The 24,181-nt window shown below is 41.7% G+C and overlaps 1 protein-coding gene across 1 annotated transcript in view; it reads right to left on the bottom strand.

The window, feature by feature from the left end:
- The window catches only part of ALDH18A1 (aldehyde dehydrogenase 18 family member A1), a 43,600-nt gene that overhangs the window by 11,438 nt on the left and 7,981 nt on the right, over positions 1–24,181 (bottom strand). Inside the window, exons 2-11 of the mRNA XM_007940013.2 lie at positions 22,776–22,990; positions 17,800–17,949; positions 17,598–17,702; positions 14,221–14,373; positions 13,699–13,789; positions 10,198–10,322; positions 7,693–7,837; positions 6,895–6,968; positions 5,831–5,924; positions 2,961–3,181 (exon numbers count right to left, since the gene is read on the bottom strand). Coding sequence (XP_007938204.1) covers positions 2,961–3,181; positions 5,831–5,924; positions 6,895–6,968; positions 7,693–7,837; positions 10,198–10,322; positions 13,699–13,789; positions 14,221–14,373; positions 17,598–17,702; positions 17,800–17,949; positions 22,776–22,990 — 1,373 coding nt within the window. The remainder of the gene's footprint in view (positions 1–2,960; positions 3,182–5,830; positions 5,925–6,894; positions 6,969–7,692; positions 7,838–10,197; positions 10,323–13,698; positions 13,790–14,220; positions 14,374–17,597; positions 17,703–17,799; positions 17,950–22,775; positions 22,991–24,181) is intronic.

The raw sequence follows: 24,181 nt of genomic DNA, 5'->3' as shown, positions 1-24,181 counted from the left end.
TGCTCTTGCGACGAGAATCTTCCTGTTTTTGTAACTTAGTGAATAAACCAAAACCAAACTCACTGCCATCGAGTCGGATCTGACTCATAGCAACCCCTCCTTGGGTTTCTGAGTCAGTATCACTATGGAAGCAGATTGCCCAATCTTTCTTCTGAGGAGTGCCTGATGGGTTTGAACCACCAGCCTTCTGGTTAGCAGTCAAATGCCTAGGCATTGTACCACCAGAGCTCCCAACTTAGTGAAAGGAACTACTAAAAAAGCCTTGCCTGAATATGTTATCTCCAGATTTTTTTTTTGTTGTTGTTATTATGTGCCGAGTCAAACCCGACTCATAGCGACCCCTCCTTGGGTTTCCGAGGCAGTATCACTACAGAAGTAGGATTGCCCAGCTTTCCTTCTGAGGAGTGGCCTGGTGGGTTTGAACCGCCAGCCGTCTGGTTAGCAGGCAAGTGTCTTAGCCACTATGCTACCAGAGCTCCCTATCTCCAGATTAGTGACTTAATCCTTTTTTGTTTGTTTGTTTTGCTCATGGATTCCTTATAAAAAGTGATGTTAACTTTCTCCAGAGAAACACATACGCACACAGAATTCTTTCATTTATACTTTTTGGGATGTGTGGATTCTATGAAGGCATCCATGGTTGAGATCCCAGGTGAGGAATTACAGCTGCAGCTGGCTAAGGCAGAAACCTCTAACTCCTTTGCAAAGTAGCAGCTTGTAAGGATGAAAGCTAGCAGAGAGACCACAGCCCACAGAGACCTAGGAACCATTTCTATTAGCAGAGGGCAGTTTTGTAGTCATCACTATGGCATTTCAGTAAGAGAGGCATGTGGACAGAAGGTGGTGGTACATCAACCCCAGCCAGGGGCTGAGGACAGACCCTAATGGTATAGAAGTCCTTTGGTGAATAATCTGGTTTAGGTAATGTCAGGGTGACCACCACGGAGCATTCTCAACTCTGATGGTCACCTATCTACTACAGTAGAGAGGTGCTGTGTTTTTGCTTTTAAACAGAATTTCCCTTTGAGACTCTAGGTCAGGGCAAAGAAAGAGCTAGTATCATCCTAGTGGAAAGTCCAATGGAGAAATGATCCCAAATAAGGGAGGCTACTCTCTAATGTCACCTGTGTCAGGGCATGGCTGTTTGGTAAAAGCTAAACACATGATTTCTGAACACTAACCTGTGATATGTCAACTTCCTGAAAGAGGGTGGCATTCTTGTTTTCATTAACTACTGAAAGGTTCTCTTTACTAAAAAACATGTACCTACAGGAAGCCATTTGTGATACTGATAATAAAGGAGGTTTTCCACATGAGCAAAGCCGGTTAGTTAGTGAATGAATGGCCCTAAGTAGGCAAGCAGAGACTCTGTGGTCAGAGAATGAAGCCGGCCAGTGAACTAGGATACTGTGAGTTTGTTCTGCATTGTGGTACAGCAGACTGCTCTGGGCTGGGGTTCCATCTCCACCCTTGTAAACTTGTGTTAGGAATATTAACTTCTATAAGCTTCAGTACATGGCAAATGGATAGATGGCACCTACTTTAGGATTACTGGAAGAAATCAGTAACATGATCTACGTTAAGAAGAACCTGAATTGTGGAGAGATTGGGACTCTCATACACTGCTGGTGGGACTGTAAAATGGTACAACCATTGCGGAAAGCAGTATGGCGATTCCTTCAAAAGTTGGAAATACAAATACCATTTGACCCAGCCATCCCATTACTAGATATATACCCTAAAGAAGTGAGAGCCATAACAAGACCAGATATATGCACGCCGATGTTCATTGCAGCACTATTTACAATAGCCAAAACTTGGAAACAACCTAGATGTCCAACAACTGAGGAACGGATAACCAAACTATGGTACATTCACACAATGGAATACTATGCAACGCTAAAGAATAATGTAGAATCTGCAAAACACCGCATAACGTGGATGAACTTGGAGGACATTGTGCTGAGTGAAATAAGTCAGTCACAAAAGGACAAATATTGTATTGGTCCGTTATTATAAAAGCTAAGGAAAGGTTTATCTATTGGAGGACATTTTCTTTGTTGGTTACCGGGGGTGGGAGGGGAGGGGAGGGAATGCTGTTGGATAGATAGAGATGAGTGTTGATTTGGGTGAAGAGAAGGGCAATGTACCAAATGTGAGTGACCAATATTGCAGCATTGAGGATGAGAAAGACATAGAGAGTTACATGGGCAGTACAGACAATAAATATGAACGCTTTTGCATAAAAAAAAAAAAAAAAAAGAAGAACCTGAAGATGAAGTCCTAGAAATTATCTCAGGCATAATTAATCTAAAGGGCTGGTAGACCATGTGACCCTCAGCCTATATAACCATGAGATCAGAAGAACTAGATGGTTCCTGGCTACCACTGTCAACCACTCAGAGGGGGATCTATGTAGGAGAACCTGGATAGAGTGCGACAACAATGTGGAACAAAACTCAAAACCATTGGAAAAAAACAAAAAAAAGAAGACCAGGTTTGCTGGTCTGACGAGCCTGATGAAACCCCTGAGACTCTGGCCCCTAGCTGCCCTCAGGTCCAGAATTGAACTCATTCCTGTGGCTTCCAGCCAAATAAAAGACAGGCATATGGGCTGAACATTTCCATCAGGTAGATACACTCTTTGGAGAGATCAAAGATGGGCGGACAGAGGGCAGTGTATGCACAGGGAAACGGCTCAGGGGGCAGGAGAGCATCGAAGGGAAGGACACAGGGAAGAGGAAACTATGGAGAGGAAGTGAGAAGAGAGCTGTTATACTGTGGGGAATTGTAGTTAATGTCAGGAGACAAAATGTGCACGAACTGCTGTATGTAAACTTCCACCCAAATCACAATAAAAATTAAAAACAAAAAGAAAATTATCTTTAGGAGATTGATCTGTAACCTTGAAAACATCCTCTTCCTCCAAACCTCCTACTCCAACAGCATTAGCCACATACCTGGGGTAGACAGTCAGGGCGAGACTCAAAGATCACCAGCAGAACTCCAATTGGGACAGTCACTTGTTCTAGTTCCAAGTTTTTGGCAATTCGGGTCCGGCGTAAAACACGCCCCACGCTGTCCTGTGAGGAGGCTGCGATCTGCCGCAGACCAATGGCCAGACTGTTCAGTTTTGATGTGGAGAGGCTCAAACGCTTCAGCAGAGGAGCTGCAAGTCTCCCTGAAAAGGACGCAGGATAAAATCAGTAGACCTGAGCAGGCCATGCCACCATCATTTCTTGATGTTTTGCTGAACACATTGCACTGCATTAGGAACAGACACAGAACTTAGGGGAGTCAATAAAACCTAGCTTTCCTTGGAGGGTATTTCGCCACTACATATCATCATGAAAAGGTGTGCACATCCATACCCTCCAGGCCAGCAATTTCAGTTCCAGAAATTTCATTTGTGTGAGCCAGCATGCACATAAATCAAGATCTTACCATGGTATTTTTTGTAATAGTGACATGTTGGATTCAACCTAAAAATTCAAACAATGGGCTGCAATGCAGTTATTTAAGTAATGTATCTGTATTTACTGATATTGAAAGTTTGTTGAAAAGGAAGACTATAAAACAGGATATATGATATGATACTATTTAAAAAATACTGCATATATGATATGACACTATTTAAAAAATACTGCATATAAATATGTGCACACACAGATGCCTGGAAGGCATCAAGAACAGTGACAGCTGCTGTCTACTTTCACTTTCTGTATTAACATTTTTGTAATGAGTGAATTATTTTTATAATCAGAAGCAAAAAAGAAGTTTTCTTCTGAAGTAAAAATTTAAATAGAATTATGGTAAGTTCACATATATAAAATCTTAAATAGCATGTATGGTAAAATTCTCTCCATATTTATACTTGTTTTCATACACATACATGTACACAAGCTTGGAAAAGCCATTTGGCAACACATAATGCTTACTGTGGTTAATGTAGAGGTTCGATTACGAAATTTATTTCTCTTGGGTTTCCGAGGCAGCATCACAACAGTAGATTGCCCCATCTTCCTTCCGAGGAGTGGCTGGTGGGTTTGAACCGCCAGCCTTCTGGTTAGCAGTCAAGTGCCTTAGCCACTATGCTACCAGAGCTCCCCACTTTACATTAAGGAAAATATTAAATCCATCATCCCACCAAGCAATTATATCCGCTAATTAATTTTACTTTTTCCCCTGTGCACTTGATCAAGTATTAAAAATAGTGCATGTTAAAGGTTACATTCTAGCTTTTTGACTAACACCAGGTAAGTTGCAGAAATTATCATTTTAATTACTATTAAATGTTCCATTGAGTTGATACTGCTTAATGCACTTAACCAGACCTATGTTATTAGACCCATAGGTTGTTTCTAGTTTTTCAGTGTGATAAATAATCCTGCTCTAAGAATTTTAATATACAGAGCTGTTTTCTCCTCTTGAAATATTTCCTTAGGATAAATTCCCAGAAACGGGATTACTGAGTTAAAGGTTATTATCATGCTTGTGTATACCCAGAACTTTGTTCTTAAACTCACTGTGTGTCCCTGTGTATTTCCAGAGAAATATAAGTGTGATCAGAAGTCAGAGCATTCTGTCAGTAACTAGCCACGTGACCTTGAGCAACAGCTTTAACCTCTGTGGGTTACAATTCGCTTTGAAGAACTGGATAAGGTATCAAAGATTTCTTCCATTTCTGAAATTCTATTTTATGACTTTCCAATACTGCAAAAATTCAAGACTAGCTCTAAAGTCTAAAGGAAGTTCCAAATCAACTGTTGCAAAAATGTTTTAAGGAATGAAAGTAATTTCAGTGAGCCTTACAAGGTTCCAATGAAGCCTTGCAACCCTTCTTTGGAAAACACTGGATGTTTAACCTGGATATTTAAGGCACGTTTATTCAATAGAAAAGAAATTTTAAGTTGGAACTAGGAACAGAGACAATAACTGAGGGCCTACCTGCCTCTACATAGTTAGTTGCCTTGATGTGAGTTCAGCCATCTCACTCACACTATCATTAGCACCTCACAGACTTTCATATGGCACCTTCCTCTAACTCTGGGCAGGCATCATACTAGTTAATAATTAACTCAAGAGACAAGTTATCTTTCATTACATGCTGCACAAACTATTTCTACAACTCTTTTAAATGCACAATCCATCCAGGTTTGAGTCCCTGGCTCATCACTGGCCATATGGGTAAGTGGTAACTTCTTTGAGCTTTATTTCCTCATCTGTAAAATTAGAGTAGTGATAGTACCTACCTCACAGATGGAGGCCCCGGGTGGTACAAATGGTTCAATGACTGACTACTAGCTGAAACACTGGCGGTTCGAACCCATCCAGAGGCTCTCAGAAGGCAAGCTTAGCAATCTGCTTCCAAAAGGTCACAGCCTTGAAAACCCTACAGGGCAGTTCTGCTCTGCACACACCAGGCTGACGTGAGTCGGAACTGATGCAACAGCAACTCACAATGACAACCATCTCACAGGCACTATGTTGTGAAGAGAAAGGGCTCAACAAACACTAGCTGCTAACAGCCCAATGTCCTAAATTGTGGGGTTCTCAACCTTTTTGGTTTTTTTGGTCCTGAAACTGCCATAGTAACCATGCTCAGGACTTGTGGGAAATGGAGGAAGCCCTTTTGGGGGTTTGTATTAGAATGCAGGGGTTGGGGTGTATGTATAATTTGAAAATAATACTAGTCACACACTCTTAATAAAAATGTTGCATAACACACAATTTCTTCCATCTTTTGGCAGACTGTGACATAAGAATTATTAGTGAAAACAAAATAAAACACCTTCATGACAATGACTCTAAATAGCCTGACCATCTTTACCCTCTGCCTCCTCCAAGTCTTTTTTGTTGGCTAGCAGGATCTCATCACGCTGGTCCGTCAAGAGATCAGCCAGATGATGGATAATTTCTGCTCTCTAGGAGGAAAGGCAAACTATTAAACAAAGACACAAACATGCTAATCCAAGAAGAATGCACACACACTTTTTTTAAACCTGCTCTTCTGAGAGTGACAGACCTTGTTCCTAAATCCAAGGTCGTGATGGACTGAAATCTTCTTCCTTCATAGCCTTCATGTCCCACCACTACTCCCCTCAGTTTTTCTTAGTTTTCCTCCTCTTTTTCCATTCCTAATCACTGAAATTAGCAAACCATGGCCCAGTGAGGGGTAGGGGGATGGCGAATTACAGTCTGGCCAGGGGCCAGGGGCCAGTACTCTGAATGAGCAGGATGCACATATCCTCACGTATTTAATATCCCTCACTGCATAGTTTATGTCCCAGGTACATTTCTGCATGTAGTTTTTCTTTCTTGAGGATCATTTGTTTAACATCCACCAAAGGGGAAGGTCAAGTCCTGGGCATTTGAGGAGACACTAATCCTCACCCACCTAGATTAGGAAATGCAGCAAATTAGTGTGTGATTACTGAAGGAGTAGAAGAAAGCAGTTTGAGAAAGAGAAACTAGGCTTCTCCTGTCCTGTCCTTTCTCTGCTTGTGGCTAACTTATGTACGTCAATCTCAAGTCCATCACGACTCTTGGGAAGCAAGAGCCCAGCTTCAATCCTAACCTCTTCACTGTTGCAGCCTCACATATCTGCTGCTGAGACTAATTCACGCAGGCGGGGCGGGGCTTGCGAGCGTCCATCTTACAGGTTAAGTTAGGTGATTTGCAACAGGCTAGGGTAAGGGAAAATAAAATTTAACAGAAGAAAAAAGGTACAGCATATTTGAATCAGTCTTGTAACTCTGGAGAGCTCAGTGGAACACAAGGGGTTAAGGGGAGTTAGCAGACTGGGTTGTTGCGCTAAATTGCTCACACTGGATCTGTCAGCACAGCGTGACTCACTCTGAAAACTGTAATAAAACTATGACAGGAGGTTATTACCTGCTCAGGTTCTAAAGTGGCCAACGTCCGCCCTCCAGATCGAGCCATCTCTCCCTGCTGTTCGATGGTAGGACCTGTGAGAACATTTGTAAACCTCAGACCTTGATCAGTGTAGTTCCTTCTCACGATCCCAGCACGTGCACATGCTCCTCACATGCAGAGAGAATGCTCGTGTCTTGGATACTTATTTTGCATATGGAGATCACTTTGACCAGCGAGATGATAAAGAATAACTCCGGCAAAAATACAACTTCCTATACTTCTGGGGTCTACAATACACTTTCTGTCTTCTATAGTTCTTTTCAATTCTACTTTGGCTTATCTTTTCAATTTATTTGCATTTCTAAATGCAGATTATAAGGCAATTCTGCCCATCGTGAACACCTGAGAGCGCAGACTCTACCCAAAATTCAAACCATGGGCAACAACGCAGTTACTATAAATAATAAAGTATCTTATGCACCTTTCTATCTCTAGTGCTAATCAGTGCCCCGTGTCTAGCATGTCTAGCAAATAAATGTTTCTTGAGAAAATGAATCCTCCTATTCCTTGATTTTGAAGAGGAGACCTAACTAGACAGCTTAGATAGAATTTTACCAAGTAAAGCAAAGCAAATCCAATTTTGCAAATAATATTTGAAGGCAATACCATATTCCATAATATTAGCACATCCATTTTATGTTCTATGTTGTGTTCTATGTTTCCAGAATGATAGCTGAATCTTCAATCCCATCTAAAATATGGTGTCGCTAGCCATGGGATACCATAGGCCATGGGACCTTATGAAGACCTACTTACCTGCAGGCTTCACTTCTGAAAAGAAGGTGCCAACTTTCTTTCCTTCCACAATATCTGTGATGACGTGCCCAGACACCTTTGGATGGGTTCCATTGGCAATAACTACAGAAGTGCCACCTTGCAAAGCCCAGAGGGCCGCCTTCACCTAGAAAGAGAAGTCAGACCCAAAAAGGAGACTCAGATCCCTGCAGAGTCTAGTCATCTGTACTTCAAACTTTCAAAAAGACAGAAATTTGATATTGGGTAATATAAGTATATGAGGAATGTCTTTAATGGCTTAGACACACAGATCACATACTCTCACAATGCACAGTCCAATCATGATGTGTGTTGCCTGAAGACAAACCAATCCATCCTCAGTTCTCAGCATGTTCCCACTTCAAGACTCTCTAGTATAGGGACTTACAGCTTCCACATTTTCCTTATTATGCCTCAAGAAGCATCTCAGGATTGAGGCTGGTTTTTGACTGAGGCTAATCCAAACACTTTTAGCTTGTTTAAATGGGGCTCTTGTGAACTTCCTTTTCCAGGTCTGTCCCCTTATACCCTTTTGGGCTGCCCCTCCCCCCCTTTTCTGGGCAGCCAATCTGTCCTCATCTTTGTCAGTGCTGCTTGTGATGCTGTACCTTCAAGATACAACTTCTTGGAACTAACAGGGAGGAAATTTTTTTTTAAAGATTCTATTAAGAAATATCAGAGCTGCTGACATTAGAGGATTTACAAATTGTGAACAATATACAGGCCTTACCCTTAAGTGAACACACAGTTTATTAATAAAAAGAATACATATTCAAACATGATTAAATGTAAGTATATAATACTCAGTAAGAAGTGGCATATGATCTAGAACCAATGGTAATGAAGGAAGAAGTCAAAGCTGCAATGAAAGAACTGGCGAAGAACAAGGCTCCGGGAATTGATGGCATACCGATTGAGATATTTCAACAAACAGATGCCCCATTGGAGGCGCTCACTCAGTTATGCCAAGAGATTTGGAGGACAGCTACCTGGCCAACTGACTGGAAGAGATCCATATTTGTGCCCATTCCAAAGAAAGGTGATCCCACAGAATGTAGAAATTATAGAACAATATCACTAATATCACATGCAAGTAAGATATTACTGAAGATAATTCAGAAACGTTTGCAGCAGTATATTGACAGAGAACTTCCAGAGGTTCAAGCCGGATTCAGAAGAGGATGTGGAACAAGGGATATCATAGCTGTTGTCAGATGGATCTTGGCTCAAGGCAAAGAATACCAGAAAGAGGTTTACTTGTGTTTTATTGACTATGCAAAGGCCTTTGATTGTGTGGATCATGACAAATTATGGATAACATTGAGAAGAATGGGAATCCCTGAGCACTTGATTGTACTCATGAGGAATCTGTACCTTGACCAGGAGGCTGTCGTTCAAACAGAACAAGGGGACACTACATGGTTTAAAATCAAGAAGGGAGTGCGTCAGGGTTGTATTCTTTCTCCACACTTATTCAATCTATATGCTGAGCAAATAATCCGAGAAGCTGGACTATATGAAGAAAAACGTGGTATCGGGATTGGAGGAAGAATCATTAACAACCTGAGATATGCAGACGATACAACTTTGCTTGCTGAAAGTGAGGATGACTTAAGGCACCTACTGATGAAGGTTGAAGAATACAGTCTGCAGTATGGATTACATCTCAACATAAAGAAAACAAAAATCCTCACAACTGGACCAATGAGCAGCATCACAATCAATGGAGAGAAGATTGAGGTTGTCAAGGAATTCACATTGCTTGGTTCTACAATCGATGCCAACGGAAGCAGCAGTCAGGACATTAGACGACGTGTAGCATTGGGAAAGTCAACTGCGAAGGAACTGTTTCAAGTGCTGAGGAGCAAGGATATCTCCTTGAGGACTAAGGTGCGCCTGACACAAGCCATGATATTTCCAATCACCTTGTATGCATGTGAGAGCTGGACAATGAATAGGGAAGACCGAAGAAGAGTTGATGCTTTTAAGTTGTGGTGCTGGCGAAGAATGCTGAAAGTACCATGGACTGCTAAAAGAACTAACAGATCTGTCCTGGAGGAAGTGCAGCCAGAATGCTCCTTGGAAGCAAGAATGGCCAGACTTCGTCTCACCTATTTTGGTCATGTTGTAAGAAGGGACCATTCCCTGGAGAAGGATGTCATGCTTGGTAGGGTGGAGGGTCGACGAAAGAGGGGGAGGCCTTCAACGAGATGGATTGATACAGTGGCTGCGATGATGGGCTCGAGTATAGCAGGGATTGTGGGGCTGGTGCGGGATCGGGCAGTGTTTCGTTCTGCTGTGCACGGGGTCGCTATGAGTCGGAAACGACTCGACGGCACTTAACAACAACAACAACAAACCTGTATTTAAATATGTACATATTTAAGTGTATCTCTCTTAACTATCACCCAATTACAAAAAGAAAAGGGACAAACTATTGCTATGGCTTTACACTTGTTACAGGCAGTTAAGGCATCTGGGTCTTACCTTGGCTTCCATGCCACCCATTCCCACTCTAGACTTGGTTCCAAACGTCACAGACTGCTGATCTCCAGGATAGAAGATATCAATGAGCTTTGCATCATCTGACCCTGGAGGGCTGTCAAACAGGCCTAAAAGAGAAGACCAGAATCAGTGATACTGCTTTAATGGAGGGAGTGTGCCCCGGGAGAGGCCTCCATGGGCTCCTGCCAACTACTCTGCACTTTCCCCTGCAGCTGAATGCTGCCTTACCAATAGCTCTAAACAGGACAGGGACCAGTGGAGTGCACCCACACTAAAAACCAGCTCTGGAACAGCTCACCTCACCCCACACACTTACATAACCTGGCCTTATAGATTTATGTTTTTCCTCATCAGAGCACAGCCATTTCCTTGGCACAAATGATATTAGCCCGGCCCATGGTCCCTGGGACTACTGAAACAGACAAGGAGCTATTGAAGAAACAGTGCAGTAGCCACATACGGCTTAATGGGACTCTTTCCAAGAAAAATGAAATGTGACACAGATACTCATTAACTCTCACGGTACCCTTTGAAACAGCCAGTAATTGAGACTCCCCGTTTTATGGGCGAGTCGCTGTGAAGGTTACACTGAGTCAGCAGGAGAGCGCATGACTCTTGCATTCAGTCTGGATTTACCACCATCAAGAATATGTTCCTTTTATAAATGACTACAGTGACAGAAAACAGGGTAACATGAAATGTTATATGCATACAACTCAAGATGAAAAACTCACAATTTTGCTTTGAAAAAGAGAAAGCAGGAGACCTGGAAGGGAAAAAGAAGGGGAGGAGGGGCTTGAGGAAATGAAGTCAAGATCTAAGTGAGACACAGACAGGGAGACAATCCTCGTGGGTGAGGACTGGCTGAAGGACATTTTGGGCAGTGATGTCTTACACTTGGTTTTATGTTACTGCTTGACCTGCACTGCAATATATCCATCCCCTCCATTCTAAATCTTCCAAACAATCCTGCTATATACAACCTCTCTGGGGGAGTAAAAGAATATGGGGAAGGAGGCAACCAGTGTCCAGTAGAGAACAAAGCAGTGCAAACTGACATCAGCAATTACAGGAAGAAGAATAACCTCTCAAAATCTCTGTCTACCTCAAGCCAGTACCCACAGCTCTCTAAGGACTGAGGGTCAGGTTCCTCCCAGAAGCTTCAATGCTATGAGACCACAGGCTTGAAATGTAAGGCTCTTTCACATAGTGCGCAGGACAAGGCCAAACCAAAACTTCCCCAGAGACATGGAAGGGCTCCCAGCATGCAGACATTCTGCCTACTCCTCTTTTTCCCTTATAATAGTGTCTCAAACCCAGCAAGAACACACTTAAAATTCTGATGTTATTCTAGAAATCAACATGCAGTGGATAACTAATAAATCACAGTAAAAGCACAAGCCTGCTAGTGACCAATGTTAGTGTTCAAAGCCACATTCAAACTAGAATTTACTGGGAAAAAAAAAAAACATACAACAATAACAAAAAACAAACTCAATGCCATCAAGTCAATTCTGACTCACAGAGACCCCCTTTGGGTTTCCGAGGCAGTCAATCTTTACGGAAGTAGATTGTCCTGTGTGTGTTCCTTTCACATAGTGGCTAGTAGGTTTGAACCACCAACCTTCTGCTTAGCAGTCAAATGCCTTAGGCACTATGCTAGCACATGACTTTGTATATACCATTTAGCTGATCTGAACTTAATTTCTTCATGCATTGGGTTAACTTACTCACTTTGTAGAAATGCCATAAGAATTAAATTCAGTGACATCTGTAAAGCACTCAGTACAATATTGGCACATATGAGGAATCCAGTAAAAATCTGTTAACTGAAATGCCTTCTTCTTCAGGGTTACTGTTCTGAAACTTGTTACAGTGAATAAACATGGTACTAAGACTTCTCAGCTCTGGTAGCATAGTGGCTAAGGCACTTGACTGCTAACCAGAAGGCTGGCGGTTCACACCCACCAGCCACTCCTCGGAAGGAAGGTTGGGCAATCCTACTTCCGTAGTGATACTGCCTCGGAAACCCAAGGAGGGGTCGCTATGAGTCGGGGCCGACTCGATGGCAAATAACAACAACAACAACAAGACTTCTCAGAGGTAAAGATACTGACATACAGGTATGACATCTCTGATTTTCCATATGGGCAGAAGATAGATTCATTCATTGATATCTGTCCCTACCTGATCTAGGGAGCTCGTGGCCCTTACTTCTTATGAAACGGCAGACAAGCCATGCCATGTTAATCTACCCTGGGTGTGGGCTGGAAATCAAGGAAGGTTTTCCTGGGAATATAATGGGGGACTTTTTGGATCCTGAGGTTTGGCCTATTTTGGACACACTTACCATATTCTTTATGTGTAGAACTGTGATATGGAACAGCTTAAGAAAGTGAGGAATGAATGAAAAGTTGAACTGGAGGCCAGTGGGTCCTCTCCATGAGGAAGTGAACACAGGGAACAACAGAATAATACTGTATATAAGGCCACTGTGGCAATACAGCCTGGATTTCTGCAGTGGTTCCAATTTAAAATATGTCCTATGATTTACATTAAAAACTGAAAGTGATCAAAACCACAATGAGATATTACTTCACACCCATGAGGATGGCTAAAATTTAGAGGCAGATAATAACAAGTGTTGGCAAGGGTGTGGAGAAAACAGAACCCTCAAACACTGCTGGTAGAAATGTCAAATGATATAGCCACACTGAAAAAGTCTGGCAGATCCTCAAAAAGGCAAAATGTAGTTACTATATGACCCAGCAGTTCCACTCTCAGGTGAAAAAAAAAAAAAAAAGTATGTCCACATAAAATCTTGTACACAGATGTTCATAGCAGCTTTATTCACAATAACCTAAAGTGGAAACATACCAAATGGCCACCAACTGATGAATGAATAAACACAATGGAGTACAATGGAATATTAGTCAGCGATAAAAATAGAGTATGGATTCATGCTAAAAAATGGATCTTGAAAATCTTATGCTGAGTCAAAGAAGCCAGTCACAAAGGAGCATATATAATATGACCTTTTATACAAAATGCCAGAATAGGGAAATCATAGAGAGAGAAACTAGACTGATGATTGCCTAGTGGGCAGTGACTGCTATGGGTAGTTTCTTGTTGGGAAAATATTCTAAAACTGACAGGGAGATGTTTCTGCAACTCTGTGAATACACTGAAAATCACTGAACACTTTAAATAGGTGAATTGTATAGTATGTGAATTGTATCTCAATGAACCTATTACTTAAAAAACAAAACCAAAACTAGACAGGGTCTAGAAATAAGGTTTCGGCATTCAAAGTGCTGAAGACTCGCCCACATTCTTTTGAGTCATAAAAACTCTTTGTAAGATCATATGTCTCAGAAATTAATAATGGTCCATAGCAAAGAAAAGATCTATAGCACTCAAACAAGGAGGGGAACTCACATGCCAACACATGTAGCATATAAAAGAAAAAGCATTACTTTGTACCTTCTACATCTGAAAGAACAATCAAGAGGTCAGTTTTCATTTCCACAGCCAGACGGGCAGCCAGGCTATCATTATCTTTAACACTAATGACCTGGAATGCAGGTAAAAAGTCGTAAGTTAAGTGAGCTATGCAATCCAAAAAGAAATTCACAGAAGAATCTAGCTAGCCTCCAGCAGGCAAAACTAGTGACTCTGAGTAAGTGGACGGCAGCATTTTGAGACCTGCAAAGCACAATGCCCACCACAACCCCTCCTCCAAACATGCAGCCTTTTGCCTGCCCACTGCTATGTACAAGCCATGCCCATAGTAGCACCATCCTAAAGCATTACAGCACCTCACCCTTTTAAATGCATCCCCCCGACTTCAGAAGAGCTTACACAGCCACTGTTCAATGATGCCAGCTTCTCTCCTGATTTCACCATCCTGTTTATGCCCAACTCCTGGTGTTAGTACATGCAGCCCAGCACCGCATTAGTGGCTCCAGCATGCTAAACCCTTAGGGATACTTTACCCACATTTACCCCCTGGAGATCACTATTGGGCTCAGCTGGGGGGACAACAGCATCATTTGTGTTGACAATGGGGACAATGTTCATTCGGAGAAGTTCATGAAGTGTCCCATTGAGGTTCCGGCGCTTTTGCTCATCATGGAAATCCAGATTGGTCACCAAAATCTAAAAAGATTAAACAGACCAAAAATGCAGGAACAGGGTTGGTAAATGGTGAATATCCTAGGAATAGCATACAAAAGATGCTGAGAGAGAGAGAGTGTGTGTGTGTGTCAAAATTTAGGCTTCTGGGCTTCCATACAGATAGGAACGGAATACATATCTTTGGATGTTTATCCAATTCTTTGGATTTATCCAATTCTTTTAGAGATCCAAAAAATAAAAAATGCTTTAAGGATGTTAAAGTACCTTAACCTTTATACAGCTACCAAATCTTAACTACTTGCAAAAAAGAAGAAAATTAATGTGTCTACTTTTGAGGAGTATTGCAAGAATCAGTGACTGTCTATGTCTAAAATATCTCTGTATTGTAGCATCTAATTCAAGGCCCAGCCATCAGAGACACTTAAATATTCGGTAAGTGAGTGAGCAAATGCTTTATCCTGAAAATGTATTAAACAAAATGGTGCAGGGCCACATTGTCACTGCTCTTGCTCTGAAGCAGACCACTATCAGAGTTAACAAAGACAGTGTTTGAGGATGTGAGACTCATCCGAGGGGGTTGATGGATATGAGTCTTGAGTCACAAGCTAAAGGAAGGGTTAAACATAACTTAGTTCAGAGGAAGGGATCAGCATAAACGGCTCAAAGGTTGAAGGAAGCGCTGGGCATGGGAGTGGTAAATAGCTCTGCTTTTTTGCTTGAATCAAGAGTATTGGGCAACGTGTAGCAGGAGAGAAAATTAAATGGGGATGATGACAAAAAAAAGCTATAGGTAAGAATTCTTGAAGCTCATGAATGGATGCTTCAGCGTAATCTCTGTGATGCTTAAGGAAAGGATTCCTGCTCTGTAGGACTGGCTGAAGAGAGGCGGTCAGGAACAAACAATGTGGGCGTGGTTAAGGCCTGCACTAGGCTCTATTATGGTTACTGAGAAGAAAACAGCATTATGAAAGATAAAATATCAGACTTAATAACTGATAAATTGGGGGTGAGGAAGACACAGAGGTAGCATGACTGAGGGAAATAATTTCCACGTTGAGTTAACAAAAACTTTAAGTAACTCTGGGATGTTGGGCCCTGGGATGGAGAATAAAAATGTTGGTAGTTTAGAGGAAGATGGAATGGAACTTATTGTCAGAAAAGGTCATGGGCTCCTTTTTAGACACATTTACTCTGTAGGAAATAGGTCTAAGACAACACTGAACATATAGATTCTAGTCATGATGGTAAAAGGTCCAGTAACAAAAGCAAACACATCTTTGCAGTAAACGTAGGCAGGGGGTCTAAAGGTCCAGTGAAAACACCTTTCAACAAACAACGGATAGAGATCTGGCCACAAAGGTAGGAGACAGAGCACCCAGACAGAAAAATTTATGCTTTGAGAAGGGCAATCTCTAAAGACACAAATTAGTTTCATTTCTATGAAGAATGTAAGTTATTATACTTGTTTATGTCTTTAAGCTGGCCAACAACTCACTGGGGATTTCCAAAAGCCAACAATAATGGTCTTTTATAAAAGATTATTAAGGAAAATAAGGAACCACAAGAAAAGGTGCAAAGGGCAGAGACTTCCTATAGATAAAATCATCCAGGAAGAGCCTAAGTGTGAAAGAAAGAGACCCATGGATTGGTGCATGCAGGAAATTGTTGGTAGCAGAGTTCTTATACATTCATTGTCAGAGACAATGGCTGATACACACAAACAAAAAAAAAAGGAGCTCTGGTGGTGCAGTGCCTAAGGCACTTGACTGCTAACCAGAAGGCTGGCAGTTCAAACCCACCAGCCACTCCTCGGAAGGTAGGTTGGGCAATCTCCTTCCGTAGTGATACTGCCTTGGAAACCCAAGGAGGGGTCGCTATGAGTCGGGTCTGACTCAATGGCACATAACAACAACAACTGCTCTGGCTATTGGAAACTAGGGTTCATGTTGTTCTTAAAACAGATGCAGCTTTCTTCAAGAACAGGATGTGCCCATAGGACCCTCACATTTTGGGACCCGAGACACAGAAGGTGTGAAGGCGGCCAGGGCTCTCCAGTCTTCAGGCAGAGTCAGCTAATCTGGCTCCAAGCAATTGTTGAAAATTAAAGACTAAAACTGTCATTGGTTTTGGAGAAGAGAGAGGTGATACGAAAGAAGAATGACAAAGATTTGGATTTCTATTGCATTTATGCCAACACAGAAAATCTAACATTACAGGGAATGGGTTCCACAGGAAATAATGGGGCAAGTTCATGGTTTTCTGTTTCAACCAGTTTCTCAAGGACACGCTGGTAAAATACCAAAGCATCACTGAGGATGACAATGGTGAAAATGAAGAAACAGAAGTTAGATTTTTCGGTTGTTCAGTGAAGTGACTGATATTTAGATGACACGCAAATTAGTGAAGCGTTCCATATTTTTCCAGAAGGAAGGGTAGGCAATCTACTTCCGTAGTGATATCGCCTTGGAAGCCCAAGGAGGGGTCGCTATGAGTCAGACCTGACTCCATGGCAGTGGGTTTGGTTTGGTTTTTTTAGTTGTACAGATGATTAAAACCCTAAATGAAAAAGAAAATTCAGAAAATGTAGGTAAAAAATACATAATGTAGAAAGAAGATTCTAGAACACTCAGGGGTCACTGCTAAACATTTTTAATGTTCCACGAGAAAAAGAACCAGGTCTGATTCGTTCACCACTGTCTTCAACACCTAGCATACTGTTTGGTACACTGTAGGTGCTCAATAAATATCTGTAGAATGAATGAAAAAGAAGCCAAACATAATAGCATTCCTCTTTACCTTCAAGGCTCAATAGATGCCTATTGCATAAGGAAACCAGGTACAAAGAGAAGGAAGATGCTGGAGATTACAGACGCCAAAGAAACAGACATCTGACTTTTCTGTGTTTAGGATAAGTATTAGGTTTATAGTTCTAAGAGTTACAATAAGAACTAACACTTACTGAGAATGCACTATGTACCAGACACTACACTAAACGCTTTTTCCTTCATCTACTTTCTAATTGAGCCCAAAGCCCTGAGGTAGGTACTGACATTATTCCCTTGCTTACATGAGGCAACTAAGGCACAAATAGGTTAAAGATCTTCTTCAGTTCTACCAACCAGCAAGTGTTGTGAAGCCAAGACTGTATCCTGGTAGTCTGGCGCCAGGATCCTGCTCATATCCTGCTTGGTCCACAGCACCCACTCTCAGGTCTCCACAGCCCCCCAGGAAGCCCAGCCCCTCACCTGGGCAGCACAGATGCTGTACTGGGTAAACATGGCCTCATACAAGGCCATCAGCCCACTCTGTCCGGCGGCTGCACAGGCTCGTGCTTCTAAGACTGGAATTGCCTGTAATAAACCAATCAGACAAGGTGTGGTTGGAGGTAAGGAACAAGAAAGGAGGCCTGAGGACCCCTGTTACAGGACATGGGGAAGCAGCACTCACCATCTCCTTCAGCTGGTTCTGCCCTGAGTGTAGGGCCTGCCGTACGCTCTGAGACAGTAGGATCTCATGGCGCAAGCGCTGTTTGCCAAAGGCTACTGCTCCGCTGGTCACCAGCATCATCTCCCGGCCCTGATTCTGCAGCACTGACACCTGACATTTAGGGAAGAGAAGGCACCACAAGTCACTGCGTAATCTCCTAGCTTTCTCTACAAGAGACCCAGATCGGGTGGACAAATGCATTTTTGCCATCTAGTCAGCTGGAACTCATGGTGACATTATGTATAACAGAACCCAACACTGCCCAGTCTTGAGCCATCTCCATGATCTTTGATATATTTGAGCCTGTTGTTAAGTGGGTCCCAAATGCTGGTTTGTGGACCAGCCTGGGCTGGCTCTATAAGAATCACCTAGGCTGTTTGGTGCTAATACACATTCCTACTTTCTGCCTCTAAGCTTTGTCTAAGTGGCAGCAAAACATCAGAAGTTTCTTTTTTATTTTTAAAATAACTTAAAATTAACTTTTTTTTTTTTGTAATTTGAGTGACAGTTTATAGAGCATATTCATTTTCCATTCAACAGTTCACACACATTTTATTTCATGACACTGACTGTAATCCCCATAATATAACAGCTCTCTTCCTATTTCCTCCTTGTGGTTACCTTTTCCCTATGTCCTTTCCTTCACAGTCCTGCTCTCTGAGTTATCTCCCTGTGCAAATGCTGCGTTTCTGACCACCCACGGTTGACTGTTCTAAGGAGTGTACCCACCTGGTGTAATTGCTCACCTTATAGGCCTGTCTATTATTTGTCTGGAAGCCATGGGAGGGAGTTCAATTCCATGCTCACAGGGTGACTAGGGGCCATAGACCTGGTGGTTTTACCAGTCACTAACAGATCAGTAAGCCTGATTTTTTTGTTTTAAATGACTTTGAAATTTTGTTCCACAAAAAAATCAGAAGTTCTTAATAAGGGGATTCAATGTAAGCCAGGTTTGGGATACATAGGACTTGACAGTATCTGCAGGCGTCTGGAACACAGAAGGCCTAGATGCTTTACGAGATAAACTCTGGAACAGAGGTCTGGAGGGAAGAACTGCAATGTAAACTTAGTAGGTGGCTTCTTAGGCTCTAAGACTTGCCCTGGGAAAGATTAGGTTGTTTCTGGGCATGTTTGATCCCTATGGGTCTCTTGTGCCTAGACAGCATCTGTCACTGTTCTGATCTCTTTGCCCTGGAACCAGCTTTGGTCATTTGGTTTCCTATGTTGGGCACACATGAAGAAAGCAAAGAGTCAAGATACACTTAGAGTAAGTGTTCTCAACCCATCCACTTGATGCCTGAACCCTAATACCTGATTCAGGAACTTACAAACAGCTGTGACAAACCATGATTTAACAACAAAATCCCACAACATTTTGTCACATAAAGTTTTTTACATAACAGAAGTGGTGAGAACAGTATTATAAATCCCCATGTATCTATCACCTACCCATCACTTCAACTATTTACTCCTGGACAAATTGCCACTTTCCAATATACACTCCATACATCTCCACCATTGTTCTAAAGCAAATTCCAGACCCCAAGTGTGCTGAACAAAACTGCTCCATAGGATTGTCAAGGCTGTAAAGTGACTTCTGGAAGAAGATCACCAGGCCTTTCTTCCAAGATGTCTTGGGGTGGGTTAGAATTGCTCATCTTTTGGCTAGTGGTTGAGCGTTTAATCATTTGTGCCACCCAGGCATACCATAAAAAAACTCACTGCCGTTGAGTTGGTCCGACTCATAGGAACCCCTCCTTGAGTTTCCGAGGCAGTATCTATACAGAAGTAGAATGCCCAATCTTCCTTCTGAGGAGTGGCTGGTGGGTTTGAAACGTCAGCCTTCTGGTTGGCAGTCAAATGCCATAGGCACCAGAGCTCCCTATGTTCCAATACCAAAACCTAACTCACTGCCATGTATTCGATTCTGACTCACAGCAACCCCCGTTGGGTTTCCAAGGCTGTAAATCTTTATCCAAGTAGATTGCCCCAACTTCCTTCTGTGGAGCAGCTGGTAGGTTTGAACCACTGACCTTCTGGTTAACAGCCAAATGATTTATCCACTACCCCACCAGAGCTCCTTTCCAATAGGAGTCTCTAAAAGATAAGGCATATATATGTATATATTCATGAGACCAGTATTATGTAAAAAAGTTCAATAACTCCTTAATAGTAAATATCCAATCAGTTCTCACATTTCCTCCCTCTTTTCTTAGCTGCTTGAAATGAAATATACATAAAGCCTATACACTGCACTTAATGGAAGTATCTCTTTACTTGCTTTCAATCCTTAGGCACGTCTCCATCACTTTTTACCCCTTGCAATTTTTTGTTGTTGTTGTTGTTAAAGAAACTGTGATGTTTACCCTTTAGCGTTTCCCAGTCTGCATTTTGCTGATTCTGTCCCTATGGTATTGTTTAATCCTTTCTCTATACAATTAATTCATTAGGGGTTGCAAAATGCTGATATTTTAATTCAATCAATCCTTCTTCACTTACAGGCTGGAATGCTTCCATACAGTGATAGCTTCCTTTATCAACGATTTAGTATATGAAAAGGTAGGACAAATGCTTGTTTATCCCTTTATTTATCAGTTTTCAAAATACTGTAATGAAAAGGTCCTTTAGATCCTCCATAAAGATATGAGATGATCAATGAGTTTTTTTAAATTATCAGTATGAACTTGTGGATTTAAACATATTTCACATTTAAATTCATATTGTAATTATCTTTGTTGATGTTCAAATCATCCCATCTTTGGCCAGTGGAAGCCACTTCTCCTGAGTCCATTTAACATGATCTGGATATTCTTGGACAAGACGGTTGACTCTGCATATTAAGTTCTGTCTTAATTTAGTGAGCTCTTAGGTCCATTGGTGTCCCTAGCAGGGGGACTGCTAACCTAAGCAAACCATTACAAGGTTCTCTCCACTGTTTTCATCAAGTCTCTCTTCTCCTCAAAATCTTCAATCTGCTTTTGAGACAAAACCCAACTCCCCAACCTGGCTTCAGAGCCCTACCTAAACAGAACATCCCCTTTGTTTTCTATTGTCCTCCCTGGCCCACTAGCATGCTATGCTCATTCCTGTCTTTGGTCCCCATTTGGAATCATATCCAGAAGCACAACCCCAGGAACACCATGTGCTTAGTCACGTGGGGCCTTTCCCCTCTGCTGACAGAATCCTACCAGTCAACAAGGCCCAGGCTGAGTCCTAGCTCTTTGCAAGAAGCTCCAAGAACCACCACACTTATTTGACTCTCCCATCTCTGGACCCATCAGTCACTAACATTCGGGCCCCCTAATTTGGATATTTATTATCTTGAATAATACCAAATTGTTTTGGAAGTCTCTTTGGCCTCCAAGGACAGAGATAACAGAGTTTTTATGCCTTCTACAAGGTAGCCCCTAGACAACTATTTGTTAAATTGAGCTGACCCCAATGGACTCCATCTGGGAGGCAGACTTTGCTAACTGCTTACTATAGAAAACATAAGAAAATTCCAACACATTTAGGTTGGTTTCCCAATACCAACTCCTCAGGAAAGCTGTTTTTTAAAAACCCTGAAATATGGTTATGGAGTGTAGCAATGATTTACTGATAGACTGGAAAAATCTCTATCTCTGGGGACACCTGGATGTTTGGTTCTCACTTTTAGCCAGCAGTTAGCAAACTATAGCCTAAGGCCAAATATGGCCCACTATCTGATTTTATAAATAAAATTTTATTGGAATGCAGCCATGGTTTGTTTATGCAGTGTCTATGGCTGCTTAATACTTGAGTCAGAGACTAAACCAAAAACCAAATGCACTGCCGTGGAGTCCAACCCAACTCACAGTGACCCCTCCTTGGGTTTCTGAGGCAGAATCACTACGGAAGTAGATTGCCCAACCTTCCTTCTGAGGAGTGGCTGGTGGGTTTGAACCTCCAGCCTTCTGGTTAGCAGTCAAATGCCTTAGGCACTATGCCACAAAGTCTAAAATATTTACTAACTGGTCCTTTTCAGAAAAATTTTGCTGATCCCTGCCCTTGCCCAAGATAAAGGCAGTAGGATTATGATGTGATGTTTAAAGTCCAAAATTCTGTTGACCCCCAAGGTCAGTTTCTTTACTGATTTGATAGTTTAAAACTGTCAGCCTGGCTCGACTGCATAAAAACTCCACTGGGAAATTCTGCTTTGAGCTCTCCAAAAGCCAAAATTCCTTGTACAGATCTTGGTGATTCAATCTGGAGACAGTATGGTTCACGTGCAAATAATGACCCTGGGAGCTTGCTCTCAGGATGTCTCTTGCACTGCCAATGCTTGTTTGCACTCTCTCTGGCTGCTCTGTATCCTTTGTTCTTAAATAAAAACCTTACGTGTGTATGCTCTCTGGAGTCTGGTGAATGTTTTCTAGTATCTAAACTTAGGAAATCTTTGCAATAACAGCTGATATTTATGCAAGATTATCAAGTAACTTAAATTAAAAAAGAAAAAGCCCACCAGATCAGGAAGAAACCCCAATATTTACATCCATTCATCAGGATATTTAACCCTGGCTACATAGTAAAGTCATCTGGGGAACTTTAAAACCACAGCTGCTTGGGATCTGTCCCAGAGACACTTATTAAATGGTCTGGTGTGAAGCCCAGGCATCTCTAGGCTCTTCAGAGGATTCTAATATGCAGCCAGAATTAAGAACTACTGAGTTATACACCTCATCACTAAGAAGCCTGAAGAACGAAATACATGAAACCAATTCTATTCCTTGGCAGTCTCCTTCCTTATCATGAGACGTCATCTCCCACTGGTGTCTACACTGGGAAAGTAGAGTTTATAGATTGGGCAAAACTATTACACTAAAATCAGGATTACTTTTACAAGCTGAAAAGGCTAAGGCAACAATGTAAAAATCTTGCAATTTTAGTTCAGCAGAATTTTTCATCTTGGCAATTACCTGCTCGACGATAGAAGCCAGGCGCCCCAGTGCCAGGCCACATTCATCCCCTCGGGTCACCACAGCGCTTCCAAGTTTCACCACGATTCTCTTAGCATGTTTCAGCTCACTGCGGTGGGCAAAGGACTTGCCATGGGTACGACTGAGAGGTACGGTGATAAAGGGGATGTTGCTCCAAGAACGAACATGGCCAATGGCTGAAGGCTGGACATGGTCTGTAGCCCCCAAACAAAGTCAAGTATAAGGGGAGAAAATGAAACACACGATCTAGTATTTCAATGTAAAGATGCATGCACAGTAGCAAACAATTTAACCAACAAAAATTGCTCTGTTTTTATTAACTGAGTTAAAACAATGTATCAGAAGCTATGCCTAGCATGTTCTTATCTCTCATTGTGTAGGAGTTTATACCCAGTACACAGGTCACAAGCAAACACTGTTGAGAGTATTTCCTGAAGCTGTGTTGACAAAATATGTCAAAAGCTATAAATGTGCACATTTTCTGACCCAGCAATTTCATGCTCAAAAATTTATTTGAAGAAACTAATCAAAGATGAGGACAAGAAGATTCATCAGAAGGCTGTTCATCAGGGTGGTATTTATAATATGAAAAAGCAGAGGCAGACTAAATGTCCAAAAGAGGAGAAAAATTAATTTGCATTTTTAGAATTTTTAATACATAGGCAAATGCTTATGTTAGTGTCATAAACACCCCTAAATATGTAAGGGAAAAAAGAAGAAAATAAACCAACACATTAATATTTTATCTCTTGAAATGATTACGGGTGATTTCAATTTTCTTCTTTATTCTTTTCTGAATTTTATAACTTTACACAGTAAAAATACATTGCTTTCATAATCAGAAAATCTATTCAAATATAAGAAAACTGTTATTTAAAAATCATTATATTATATATGGTAAAATCAAGAAATCACACCAGCATAAATGAAAGGACAGTCTGACTAGCAAGGATGATGAAGAGCAAAGTTATGGCGTGGACACTAAAAAAGTGCAACCAATCCACTTACAATTTTTCTTCCTGACATGGCAGCATGGTCATGCCCAAATGCTTGGAACAATAATAAAAGGAACTGGAAAGCTTTCTGAAGGAAAGGTAATGCTGAATTCAGATACTTTCCTTCTAATCCACTGGACACTACCCCTAAGCAATACTGTCTGGATTCTTTTTCTTGACACTGTAGAAGATTTCTTTAACCATTTGCTGTTCAGTTGATTCCACTCATAGAAACCTCATGTGTGCAGAACAGAACTGGGCTCCCTAGGGTTTGCAAGGCTGTGGTATTTTGGAAGCAAATTGCCACACAAATGCCTATCTTCCAAGGCATCTCTGGGTGGGTTCAATGTTCTTAGTTACGTTTGTAGTTGAGTACTTAGCCATTTGCAC

This window comes from Orycteropus afer, unplaced genomic scaffold (assembly GCF_000298275.1).
Source record: "Orycteropus afer afer isolate SDZICR_OR568_19922 unplaced genomic scaffold, OryAfe1.0 scaffold00064, whole genome shotgun sequence".
Classification (NCBI taxonomy): Eukaryota; Metazoa; Chordata; class Mammalia; order Tubulidentata; family Orycteropodidae; genus Orycteropus; species Orycteropus afer.
This window is presented reverse-complemented; position numbering and strand designations above follow the sequence as displayed.